The 14,138-nt window shown below is 39.9% G+C and overlaps 1 protein-coding gene across 5 annotated transcripts in view; it reads left to right on the top strand.

The window, feature by feature from the left end:
- Positions 1–14,138, top strand: part of FAM13A (family with sequence similarity 13 member A) — a 280,680-nt gene that overhangs the window by 246,674 nt on the left and 19,868 nt on the right. For all 5 annotated transcript variants that reach the window (XM_073600928.1, XM_073600935.1, XM_073600923.1 and 2 more), the window contains 5 exons: positions 1,660–1,804; positions 3,075–3,156; positions 4,351–4,568; positions 7,758–7,841; positions 13,486–13,581. In XM_073600928.1, the coding sequence (XP_073457029.1) occupies positions 1,660–1,804; positions 3,075–3,156; positions 4,351–4,568; positions 7,758–7,841; positions 13,486–13,581 (625 nt within the window). The remainder of the gene's footprint in view (positions 1–1,659; positions 1,805–3,074; positions 3,157–4,350; positions 4,569–7,757; positions 7,842–13,485; positions 13,582–14,138) is intronic.

Below are 14,138 nucleotides of genomic sequence, written 5' to 3'. Positions count from 1 at the left end.
GTGAGAGCTGAGGATTTTCACCCCAGATCTCACATTAAAGAGGTCCTGTCATGCTTTTTTTCTATTACAAGGGATGTTTACATTCATTGCAATGGGGAATAAAAGTGATGCTAATTTTTTTTTTCTTAAAAGGACTGTGTAAAAATAAAAAATAAGTAAAATAAATTAGAATTTTTTTCCCTGTCCCTCCCTGCTCGCGCGCAGAAGTGAACACACACGTAAGTCGTGCCCACATATGAAAACGGTGTTCAAACCATACATGTGAGGTATCGCCACAACCGTTAGAGCGAGACCAATTCTCCTCTCTAACTCTGAGATCTGCTGTTCCTAGTGATCAGGAACAGTGATCTTTGTTGTCCCAGGCAGCCCAGCCCCCACACAGTTAGAACACACCCAGGGAACACAGTTAACCCCTTGAGCGCCCCCTAGTGTTAACCCCTTCCCTGGCAGTGTCATTTTATACATTGATCAGTGCATTTTTATAGCACTGATCAATGTAATAATGCCCCAAAAAGTGTCACTTGAGGTTAGATCTGTCTGCTGCAATGTCGCAGTCCATAATCTATATATTTTTTTTTTTTTTTGAATGTGTATTCTAGCAGAAAGTAAAGAATAGTTTTTTGTTTTTCAAAATTGTCTGTCTTTTATTTGTTTATTTTATTTAGCCTATAATGAGGCTTACCTGCAGGTGAATGAATGAATTACTGAATGGAGTGACTTGTATAGCGCTACCTATGCGAACTGAATCGCATCAGGGCACTTTTTACAGGTACTGGAAATATCTCCTAAACTTGCACAATTTAGGAGATATTTTACATTATACGCTTGCGCTGACATCGGTGCATGCGCACTAAAGAAGTGGCACGATCGTGCCATTTCTATAGGGCCCGTGTCCGTTGGCTCCCGCGCCTCCGGCCAGTCACAGAGCCGGAGTCCACAACCCCGGAAGGAAGAGGGGTGAAGATGGACGGGGACATTGCGGCTTTGTTTGCAGTTAAGTGCAACATAATGGGCTAGTATGCGATGCGTACTAGCCCATTATGCTTTTACTTTGCAGAGGAATAAAGAGGAAGTACAACCTATCAGGGTTTACTTCCTCTAGATTTTTAAAGCAAAGCTCCGGTGAAAAAAAAAATCTAATTTTAAAGATTCGTTCAAGGTATATATATTGTACAGAATACAACAGCCGCCTTTTCATGAAATGATAATGGGATGCTGTTGGGGTTCTGCTTCCTTATGCGTGGCTCACTCCTCCATTTAGCCTGTTAATTGGAAAATAAATTAGCGGCATCATGTAATTTTTTTTGTCTTTTTACCTCCCCTACTGTTAAGGTGTTTATTGTTAGACTAAGAGCACTAAATTGATAGGCATACGCTGCTGGCCCACCCTTTCCAGTATAGGCACTGCTGTACATGGGAGTACTGAACACTCGTATAAAAACACAGATTTTTGTATATATACTAATGTATTTAAGCATACCATTTATATTTTCTCTACTTTTCTCCTTGGCAGTATGCTTTAAACATATTCTATATGGAGTCTCATTATGTTTTTGTGTATGATGTACACACATGCGTCGGACTAAAGAAAAAATGTTATCATTCAGAGCAAGATTTAATGCTTCCTTGTGCTGTGCTAATTTCTTGTTTTTCTGTTAGCCGAAGACGTAGCTCTTCCCTGGGTTCACATGAGGACGACCGGGATGAGGACCTGACACCTGCACAGATTACTCGCAAAATTCAGAGTCTAAAGAAGAAAATCCGCAAGTTTGAGGAAAGGTTTGAAGAAGAACGGAAATACAGGGTAAGGGTTTTTCCTTGTATTTCTGTGTTAACATGAACCACAACTGCCGATTTTCTTTCTAATCCTTAAAAAGAACCAGTCATAAGTGGGCATTTGTACAAATCTGGTTCCCCACTCTAATGCCGCGTACACACGGTCGGACTTTCCGATGGGAAATGTTCGATGTGAGCTTGTTGGCTGAAAGTCCGACCTTGTGTATTCTCCATCGAACATTTGCGGAATTTCCGGCCACAAATGTTTCAGAGCAGGTTCTCAAATTTCCCGCCAACTTCACTTGTCAAAGTCCGATCGTGTGTGCATAAGTCTGTCGCACAAAAGCTCACGCATGCCCGGAATCGAGCAGAAGGAGCCGCACTGGCTATTGAAATTACTTTTTCTCGGCTCGTCGTACGTGTTGTACGATCGTGGGTACGCAGCATTAGGATCCTTTCACGTGGGCGATCCATCAGGCGGACTCCGGGGGGGGTTCGATCAGGTCCATCTCCGCTCACTGTGCTGAGACGGACCTGTCAGAGCCCCGCTCTCCTCTATGGAGAGATCGGATTAAAATGAACCACCTGTCCGTTTTTCATCTGATCCAATCCGCCAGACTGATGGAAAATAGGGTCACCATCCGTTTGGATTTCACAAACAGGATCGGATAGCAGCAGGTGTCAGCGGACATGTCACTGCTGAAATTCGCCGCTTCATAGGAGTGAGTGGAGGCTCCGATTAGGTCTGCCTGAAAAACTGACAGGCGGACCTGATCGGAAAGCCAGTGGGAAAGAGGCTTTAAATTTTAAGAACCGCAGAACCTTGCTTCCTAGGGTAGCGGTGTCTCCTGTTCTTAGTTGTATTCTCTTCCTGCCAGAGCAGAAATGTCAGCCCATTGGCTTTGATGCCCCTGTCAAGTCTGACTTGTCTCCTGCCTGAGCTCAGGGCTAATAACGGACACTCTGTTCCATCTGCTTTAAACAGATAAACCTACCAGTTAAATAATTAAAACATTTTTGTTTTATGTTCTTATACCACATTTGTTACAAGACAGTTTTGAATGTCAGTTCTCAGGTAAGAGATAGGATGGTCTAACAGCTTGCCTCTTCTCTAACAGGTGGAAAATACAAGTTCATCATAAAAAAAAAAAAAAGAAAAAACTTCTCCCTAGAAGTAAAAACTTTACTCTAATATAAAAATTCAAGAGTGAATACTCCGATTAATACAAATGCCATGTATAAAACAAATGTTTTCCCAGCACACCATATATAACTTTTCCTCTCTTTGTTCTTTCCAGCCTTCACATCGTGACAAAGCTACAAATCCAGAAGTTCTAAAATGGATGAATGAGCTGACCAAGTTCCGGAAGCAGCTTAAAGGTAATTACAAAGTTTAGCGTAGACCTCCTGCTAGCCTGATCTCTGGAATGCGCACGTTTCCCACTTTGTTGCCTGTTACCAGAAAACTCCTGTTTTATCAGCAACGTTTTGTAGCTGATAAAATCTAAATGGTGGAATAAATTTAATTTAGCGTTTTTAGCTGTATCATACAGGTTTTATTTTTTAATGGAAATTAAAATGTAGTTTGCACTTATTGTAATGTTCAGCTGCAAAGCGAGCTTTAGGCTCTTCTGTAAAGAGACCTTGTCACCTTGCTTATTCAAGGTAAATTTTCATTTTATATTAGCCCATCCCTCCACCACTCACCTGTCCAGCACTCCTCCCTCTGTTGCAGCCATCAAAATATCTGGTGTAAGCAAGTATTAGAGCTCAGAAGGAGCACTGAAGTATAAAGCTGTTTTGCCCTGTGTAGGATAAACACTTTGATACAGAGATATTAAACGATGCAAGCCTATTGGACCATGTGAAAGATTGCTTTGGCATGAGCTAAAATGCTTCTACATATTGGTGTTGGCTTATTAAAGGCAAATAGGCTGTCAAATTTGCGTAGGAATTTCCCCTAAAGCTGACTAAATGTGGTGAAGTTTCACTTTGCAAAGAATATCCATTCACATGCAAGGAAGATGAAAAAAATGCATTTTTGCTTGCACATGAATGAATGGATGATGGAAGTCCTCTCGCCATTCGCCAATCTGGGTATGCTGGATTGTAATAGACTCTGCGTACAGCATATGTTTAAAATATAACGTGCAAAGGTGATGAATGTTTATTTGGTAGATTGGTGTATTAAAATGTGTATTAAGATGTAGCAGAGCAATGTGAAATAAGCGTTTCTGTACAGCAAAATTAAATTGTACGTACCTGCTTAAAACAAAAATAGTTTTGGAAAAAAAAAATCTGCACATGGGTCATTTACTTATGATTCTTACAATGTGTCCCTTGTGTACCTGGGTTTTGCTTTCCTTGAAATCTTCCTCTCTGATCCTTGTACCAGCAGCACAAGGGACATGTCAGATTAATAATGGGTAATGTCCCTTGTGCTGATTTTTGTGTTTTTATTTTGACTTCAAGGTTTTTATTTTTTGGTTGTTTTTTTTTTTTTTTTATTATTATTTATTTTTCTTTTAACTAAACTACATTTTTGTATGATCAATTTCGAATTATGTTACTTAGAGTCAAAAATCAAGCTATCTGAGGAAGATGTGGTTCCACAGATGAGACAGCGAAGCAATACACTCCCAAAAAGTTTTGGTTCCCAGCTTGAGAGGGAGGAAGACAGAAAGCCAGAGGTAGAAAAGGCAGCCAAGCCTTCCATAGAAGCTACAATGGAAACCATTCAGAAGAAGCTGCAGGAAAAGAGATCTGAGGTTAACCGTCCAGAAGATATAAAGGTATAAATATGGAAAGGAAGTTGTTTTATGTGCTTATACTTTGTTTCTACAAGGAGAATAAACCAATCATTTTCCCTGCTATGGTGAACAGACATTGTTGTGAACTATCTAACTGGAAACTGACACTTTAATGCATTTTCTATATAATATAAAACTCAATATTACTGCACTTATCACCTCCTGCTCATTCTAAGCACACACAGTATCACCACTTCCACTCCACTGCCCTCCTATAAATCCCACTCCCGCCTTACCACCCTCACCCTCCTACTACTCCTAATGTCTGGGGACATCGCACCACACCCAATTCCCACCCCCAGTTTGCACCCCCAAAATTGGCTGTCTACCTCCTCCAACAGTAGTCGTAACTCCCACCTTCTCATCCCAATTCCCCTGATTCCACAAGCCAGCCCCCTCTTTCATGTGCCCTCTGGAATGCCCACTCGGTCTTCAACAAACTAGCTTCTGTCAATGACCTTTTCCTCTCAAAATCTCTTAATCTAATCCATTTGCTATTACTGAAACCTGACTCCAGGAATTTGACACTGCCTCCTTGAATGAGTCGCTACCTCATGGACAACAACCTTCTCGACCCCCTACAGTCCGGCTTCCGTCTAAAACATTGCACTAAAACTCACCAATGACCTACTAACTGCTAAAACTCATAGACTTCTCTGCTGCCTTCGACACAGTTGACCACCTGCTCCTCCTCAGCAAACTACACTCCCTTGGCCTCTGTAATTCTGCTTTATCCTTGTCCTCCTCCTACCTATCTCAGCGCACTTTCAGTGTCACAACTCCATCTTCTCCGCTCCTCTTCTTCTCTGTTGGGGTACCCCAAGGCCTCGTCCTTGGGCCCCTCCTATTCTCGCTCTATACCTCTTACCTGGGCCAGTTGATAACCTCCCATGGCTTCCAATACCACCTCTATGCCGATGACACCCAGATCTATCTCTCCACTCCTCAACTCACCCCCTCCATCTCCTCACGGATCTCAAACTTACTGAATGACATATCGGTATGGATGTCACACCACATTCTCAAACTCAATCTTTCTAAAACTGAGCTTGTTCTCTAGAGCCTCTCCCATCCTCTGGAACTCCCTCAACTGGTATATCCAGTCAGCCCCTAACCTGTCCACATTTAGGAGATCCCTGAAAACTCAATTATTCAGGGAAGCCTATCCCACACCCACCTAATAACCGTCCCTGTGCCACCCTTATCAAATCATTCTCTGCAGCTATTACCTTTTGTACCACCACCCCCGCCCTTTAGAATGTAAGCTCTATGAGCAGGGCCCTCCTCTCCCTTCTGTATTGAACTGTACTGTAATTGTGCTGTCCCCCCTCTACTTTGTAAAGTGCTGCGTAAACTGATGGTGCTTTATAAATTGTGTATAATATATAAAATACAGGTGTCTTAACCACTTACAAGACCGCCCGCCGTCATTATACGGCGGTACTTTAAAGTGGAATATCGTTGTTATGGCAGCAGCTAGCTGCCATAACCCCAGTATCCACTTCTTCAGCGGGCGGTCCACTTTCAGATAAAAGTGGTCTCTGTGGCGGATTTGACGCAAGATCACTTTTATTGCTGGTGGGAGAGGGACCACACCCACCCCCGCTCTCCAGTGCCCTCCGCCCCTTACCTCCGCAATCGCGTCCTCTTCCGTGTTGGGTATGGAGCTGAGTGAGGGGAAGATGGCCTCCACTCGGCTCCATACAATTGCAGGGCGGAAGCGACGTCAAGGGACGTTTTTGTTGTTTTTTTTTTTTTTAAATTGGATTTCAGTGTAAATATGAGACCTGAGGTCTTTTTGACCCCCGATCTCATATTTAGGAGGTTCTGTCATGCTTTTTTTTTCTCTTACAAGGGATGTTGACATTCCTTGTAATAGGAATAAAAATGGCACAATTTTTTTTTTTTTAAAGAACAGTGTAAAAATAAAAAGTAAAATAAATAAGAAACAATTTTTTTTAATGTGCCCTGTCCCATCGAGCTCGCATGCAGAAGCAAACACGTGAGTAGCGCCCGCATATGAAAACCGTGTTCAAACCACACATGTGAGGTATCCCCATGATTGTTAGAGCGAGAGCAATAATTCTAGCCCTAGACCTCTTCTGTAGCTCAAAACATGCAACTAGAATTTTTAAAACGTCGCATATGGAGATTTTTAAAGATAAAAGTTTGTCACCATTCCACGAGCGGGCACAATTTTGAAGTGTGACATGTTGGGTATCAATTTACTATGCGTAACATCATCTTTCACAATATAAAAAAAGTTGGGCTAACTACTGTTTTATTTTTTATTTCACAAATGTGTATTTTTTCCAAAAAAAAGTGAGCTTGTAAGACCGCTGTGCAAATACGGTGTGACAAAGTATTGCAACGACAGCCATTTTATTCTCTAAGGTGTTAGAACCCCCCAAACATATTATATATTTTTATATTGTTATAATTTTTTTTAAGTAATTTTCTAGCAAAAAAAAAATGATTTTAACTTGGAAACAAAAAGTCTGAAAAATAGGCCCGATCTTAAAGTGGTTAAATATATATTTATTTTTCCTGAATTTTTACTACTCCTAGAGCTAGCCTTGTTGTTAATTCCCCTGAGAGTAGTTTATTCTCATGTTGCTATGTTGCTTAAAAGATCAAGAAACATTGAGAAGGAATCTGTCTGCTGGAGTCCCTAGCAGACAGAATAACCAAATAGGTTTTGGGTAGTGTGGCCATTCTTTTTTTAGATTTTTTTTTTTTTTTTTTTTTTTTTTTACTTATTTTTTTTCCCCAGCTATCAATCACTAAACATTTTAGGTATTAATCTGTATTACTGATGGGTGTTTTGATATATAAGCATTTTTTTTTTCAAATAGATTTAATAATACCCAATGGCTATACACTGGATTCGTCCAAATGAATACAATGACACTCCAGCCAGTTGCTTATTTACTCATTCTTTTTGTATTGGGGATGGGGAAACTTGAAATCTGAAGTATATATAATTTTACCTATGTATCTGAAGCCTTTCCATATTGTGACAGGTTGCATACCACTCATTCAGTATATAATTTAATAAGTTACTAGTTCTATGCTCACACTAGTTATGTTAATGGGCTCTAGCACTAGAGAACATCATTTGGCTTGAGTTTTGCTTCATAATACATTGATTTGTTTTTTTGTGTTTTCTAGGATATGACCAGGGATCAGATTGCAACAGAAAAAGTGTCACTTCAGAAAGCCCTACTGTACTATGAAAGTGTTCACGGCAGACCGGTATGTTTCTTAATATTCTCTTTATTTTCTGAAAAACTGTATCACAATCTAGATTAAGTGAAAAACTATCTGACAACCATAAACCGTAGTAATGCCTATACGTTTTGCATATAATTCTCCCCTCAATAATTTAGTCTCTTCTAACCTGGAGCTGACAGCCTTTTCCATGCCTGCATCAGTGTGCTTCCCGGGTAAGGATCTGATGAAGAAAGGCCAGCAGAGCATCTGCATTTTTCATATTAAAAAGACAATTCTAGGAAATGAATAGTTGAATACTATCAGCTGGTAGAGGTGGACAAGGGTGGAATACACTTCCATTCTACAGAACATTATGCATGACCATTATCTAAAGCGTTAATTAAATCATTTTCACGTTCTCAACTAGAGCTTAGGAAATTGGAAAAACAAGAAAAAAAAAAAATGCAATAGAATAAACCTCCTTCTACCTTTACAACCACTTTAAAGAAATTTAAAGAATGCAGATTATTTGTAAAGTGTGGAGATTGCACCTTTTCTCTTTTTGTCCTCTTTCATGTAATTTGGTCCCTTACTCTAGTGAATAAATATGAAAAATGCCTAATTTCTAATTAGGAATCATTCCTTTTATTATTTGTTTAGCTTCAGTTTAGTCAGAGTGTTAACATGAGTCAGTTCACGTTAATGTTTTTTTGGGAAACTTTAATTAAATAGACTTTGTTCTTGGCACTGGTAGATTGTGGAAAAGTACTGGCTGCTTAAAAGCAATTTTATTGAAAAACAGCCAAGCCAAAAATCAGAAGTCTAAAGAGTATAAAGTATTGTAAGCTTATTAGTTTGGAGCCTATTGTGAGCCACAAGTGTTTTACTTACTAAGGGCTTTAATAAAGCTCTATAGATTCATTTACATAGATATTGAGAGTGTGTTGACCTCCACAGCTTGTTTCGCTTATTGTGAGGAAAACTAAAACCCTATATTCTGTTATTTTTCTAATTTATGTCTGGCTAGTTTGCCTTTGGTGGAACTCTCAAAGGTGCCCCTAGATAAAGAGGCCAGACAGTGGGCAAGTGTCACTTTTTCCAACCTTTATGTGTAATATTGAAACCTTAAAAGTGTCTATTAGCCCTGGTTCACACTGGTGCGGTTTTGAAATCACACTACTTTAGCGCAATTTTAGAGCCACAGATCAGTGCGATTTGCACCTCTAATTTCATGGTGGCATGCGACTTTAAGTCTATGCGAGTCGCAATGAAATCGGAAAAAATGAATGCAGGAAGCTTTTTCAAAGTGTTTGTGACATGAGTCGTGGCAGTTTAAACGGTTTAATTTCCGACAATAGGGTGCGACTTGAGACTGTCAAATCGCATGACAAATTTCACCAGTGTGGACGAGGGCTTAAAGGAGAAGTCCAGCTTGGGCTTGTTTGGCTGGGCTTCTCCTATGGGTCACAGGAGTGCAATTAATTTTGCACTCCTGTGACCCGTTTTCGGCAGAGAGTGGTCTGAAATTCACTCTCTGCGGACGTCACACAGATCAGTCCAGGCACTGTGTTATCCCGACTCGGAGTCTGGATCCGCCAGGTGCCTGGACTGATGGCCGTCTCAGCCGCTCCGCCCCTCCATAGCTCAGAGCTGCTGATTGACAGTCAGCAGCTCTCCGCTCGGGTAACTGTGAGAACCGAGCCATCGTGTTCGGTGTCTCCGTTCTCAGTACAGAGATGCCAAGAGACAGATGCAGCATCAGACCAATGCTGCATCAACCTAGATAAGTAGGAATAGGTAAAAAAAAGCCAAACTCTTACTTCTCTGTTAATCTAAATGGTGAATAGCCATTAGTAATTTTTGTAGCTAATTTACAGCAGAACAAACTGACTTGATATAATACCAATGTTATTTTGGAACCTTCATAAAATATGCATAAACAGGCATTATAACAAAAAAACATAAAATACACACGTACAAGATAATGTTGCAATGAAAATTATGTATAAATATGTCTTCAATGCTATTTGATGCATGCGAAAGATCAGCTTGATATAAATTCTTTTTGTTGTGTGTTTTTATTTTACCAACTTGATTTATATGTATAGATATTGATTTGCAGTGCCTTGAAAAAGTATTCAAACCCATTTTTCCACATTTTGTCAGGTGTCAACCAAAAACGTAAATGTATCTTATTGAGATTTTATGTGATGGACCAACACAAAGTCGCACATAATTGTGAGGTGGAAGGAAAATGATAAATGGTTTTCAAAATGTGTTGCACATAAATATGTGAAAAGTGTGGCGTGCATTTGTATTCAGCCCCCCTGAGTCAATACTTTGTAGAACCACCTTTCACTGCAATTACAGCTGCAAGTCTTTTTGGGTAGGTCTCTACCAGCTTTGCACATCTAGAGTGAAAATTTTTGCCCATTTTTCTTAGTAAAATATCTGTCAGATTGGATGGAAAGCGTCTGTGAACAGCAATTTTCAAGTTTTGCCACAGATTCTCAATTGTATTTAGGTCTGGACTTTGACTGGGCCATTCTAACACATTAATATGCTTTGATCTAAACCATTCCATTGTAGCTCTGGCTGTATGTTTAGGGTTGTTGTCCTGCAGGAAGGTGAACCTCTGCCCCATTCTCAGGTCTTTGGAAGACTTGAACAGGTTTTCTTCTAAGATTGCCCTGTGTTTGGGTCCATCCATCTTCCCATCAACTCTGACCAGCTACCCTGTCCCTGCTGAAGAAAAGCATCCCCACAACATGATGCTGCAATCGCCATGTTTTATGGTGGGGATGGTGTGTTCATGTTGCAGTGTTTGTTTTCCACCACGCATAGCGTTTTGCTTTTAGAGCAAAAATTTAAACTTTGGTCTCTTCTGACTAGAGCACCTTCTTCCACATGGTTGCTGTGTCCCCCACATGGCTTCTCGCAAACTGCAAACAGGACTTTTCTTTGCTTTCTTTCAACAATGGCTTTCTTTTTGCCACTCTTCCATAAAGGCCAGATTTGTGGAGTGCACTACTAATAGTTGTCCTGTCAACACATTCTCCCACCTGAGCTGTGTATCTCTGCAGCTCCTCCAGAGTTACAATGGGCCACTTGGCTGCTTCTCTGATTAATGTTCTCCTTGCATGGCCTGTCGGTTTAGGTGGACAGCCATGTCATGGTAGGTTTGTAGTTGTGCCATTTAATGTTCTTTTAACGAAGAGTTTATCAAGAAGAAGAATGTAATGTGTCTTTGGCACTGGTTTCTCCTGACAGCTCTTACCTAGGTACTTGTGTGTAGGGCTGAGACAACTAATCGATTATGAAATTGATTACTATTTTCATAATCGATTAATCGGCCAGTAACATAATGGGGTTAAAAAAAAAAATAAAACGAGCCCTTTATAGTACAGAAAGAGCAAATACTCGCTACTGTAAATATTACTTTCACAGTTCTACAGTAAAAAAATTAACCCCTTACAGTAGCGATTAACTGCTTTTTTTTTTTTTTGTACTATAAAGGGCTAATTTTTGTTTTTTTAACAACATTATGTTAATAAACGTCTTAGACCTGGTTCACATCTGTGTTTTTTGGTGCTTTTTGCAGAAATGCATTACAGTTCATTTATATGGTTTCCTATGGGACACGTTGACATCTATGCTTTTTTCGGCCGCTTTTTTTTTTTTTTTTAACGTGAACCGGTGCTTTTTTGGTTTAATATACGAGAATATGGAGAAGCTGCAGAAAAGCATGTAATGCATTTTTGCAGCAGTTTGTGTTTTTTAATCTGCCCAACAATTTGGCCAAAAGAAATGCAAATCTCAGCAAAATCACGTGCGCAAAAATCAAAACTCACAGCAAAAAGCACTGCAGAAACAGATCAAAAGCAAACTGCATAGGTGTGTACCGAGCCTTATGCTGGCCACACGGATCAATTTTTTAGATGAGAATATTCAGACGAAATCTTTGTATATTCGCTGAATGAAAGAATGTTTGAAATTTTCACTTGGTTTTTAACATTCTGTTTTTAAAATTAATGTAATTTCTGAACGAAAACCACCTACACTGATAATTCCTTTGACCAAGAAGTTTTCTTATATTTCCAAATGTTCCCATCACTGTGGTTGAAAATGAATGTCCATTTGACCCCACTAATGATTAGAAAATCAAATGAACAATCTGAAAATGACTTTTTTTGAAGGAAGACATTGTTTTTTAAATTCACACTTTTATAGTATATACAGTATATATCCTCTAATGGCATATACAGTATATCTCTCCTCTAATAGTTTATACAGTATATCTCCTCTAATGGTATATACAGTGTATCTCTTCTGTGTGTTATTCTCTATGTGGATTAGATATTTTGCTCTCTAACCATTTAGTTGGTTATTTATATTTACCACTGCATAGAGATATTTTAAGAATAAACTGCCTTATTTTTTTTTAAACTTTACATATTAATAAAATTATACACCACACTTTTTTTAAGGTTATTAACCGATTAATCAAAACCATAATCTGCCAACTAATCGATTATGAAAATAAACGTTAGTTGCAGCCCTACTTGTGTGCAACATGTTGGTTCAGCCACAGAGTACTTTAAAGATCCAGGGCCATGGTGAAACCCTGTCCCTGATGTAAGAAGCATACATCAGCAATCAAGAAGGAACAAGAAGTCTTGCAGCTCAGAGTAAATTGGATCTGATTCTGGATTGGGGAGAACAATACAGCCCTGACCACTGTGCACATTGCGAGTATTTCTCCAAACTGAGCAGGTTTATCTCCATCCCATCCAAAGATTTTCTAGCCTTTGCAGTGGATGTTCTGGTGACTCTGAGATCAGTGTAGCATGACCCACAGGTTTCTTACTGTGAAGTCCCTTCCTTGCCCGCGTCGCAGGATTTTAGGTCATCCCTGTGATTCTCATTGCCTTAAACTGGCCCAGGAGAACATGGTACCTGGACTTGATCAGGCTCCTGCCGAACTGCCTATGGGTCCACCCAGATCATCTGTCCCAAGGGCTGGTTGGCCATCTTGCTTCTCCTAGCTTTGACGGCTTGGCTGTTGAAGTCCAGGTCCTGAAGGATGAGGGCCTATCGGACTTGGTCATCTTTACGCTCTTTAAAGCTAGGAAATTACTTCTTGCAGAGTCTACCATTGCACTTGGAAAGCATTTTTCTCTTAGTGCTAGACAAAGAACTTTGATCAAATCCTGTCCTTTTTTTCCTGTCTGGTTTGGGTCAGTATAATCTAACTTAAAAGAGACGTATGAGAATTTTTTTAAATCTTCGAATACTACTTACCTAGGTGGATGCAGCACCGGTTCCCTGCCAGCTCCAAGGCTGTGAACCGAGCAAACCCTGCCGATCTCTACCTGAGCAGAGAGAGAGAGCTGGTGATTGTCGGTCACTGCAGTCTGCTTTGACCCTCTAGCACTCACTGGAGTTGAGGGGGCAGAAGCGGCCGGCTCAGATTCTCAGGTGTCAACTTTGCTCACCAAAACATGAAGCCCAAAAAAACACTGCACTGTCACTTCCTTTTTTTTTTTTGAAAGTTCCTTTCAGGTCCTGCAAACTTGCCAAAAAAGTTTTAGAGCATCTTTTTGAACATTAATAATTTTTTATAATAAAGTATTTTGAGCTTCAGACTTCGGAGCACTAACCTTGCAACTTTGTTTTGGTTTTTCAGGTAACAAAGTGCGAGAGGCAGGTGATGAAGCCATTGTACGACAGATATAGGCTGTTCAAGCAAATCCTATATCGAGCAAATACCATACCAGTCATTGTAAGTCAAGTTCTGTTTGTATATGTTGTGCAGCCATTGCACTCAGACTTCTTTTCATTTCCAGCATTTGTTTTATATTGCTGTTTCTGTAATGGAAATTGAGCTTGGCATTTTCGCTATTTAATATGTGCATAGAAAAATATATACTTGATTGAGTCCAGTGCTGCAGCACAGCTCGCTGGTAAACATTTTAAGTGGGCACTCATTCCCTGTTTTGAGGTCAGTAGGCATGACAAGTCATCATGTCTCATGTGTACACGGCACTCATAAAATATGTGGAAGCACTTGTAAGGAATCTGTGTCTCTATGGAAATACTTCCAATCAATCACTTTGGTGTTAAATGTGTGTCCACTTTCAAAAGAGCTGTTTACAATTCTGCGTAATTCAATTGTTTGTCAGTGCTGACCAAACCTGACTAAAGACTTTGCACAGCCACAAATCAGATTTTAGCAAGATAACCTAGCTCCTTCAGACAGAAGTATGAATCTGAAATAGTTATCACCAGTTTAACACCCCATATTTGGTAAAGAGACTGTCACCTGTGTAAGTCATAGCC

This window comes from Aquarana catesbeiana, linkage group LG01 (assembly GCF_042186555.1).
Source record: "Aquarana catesbeiana isolate 2022-GZ linkage group LG01, ASM4218655v1, whole genome shotgun sequence".
In the NCBI taxonomy this organism is placed as follows: Eukaryota; Metazoa; Chordata; class Amphibia; order Anura; family Ranidae; genus Aquarana; species Aquarana catesbeiana.
Note: the sequence above shows the minus strand (reverse complement) of the source record. Positions and strands in the feature narration are given on the sequence as shown.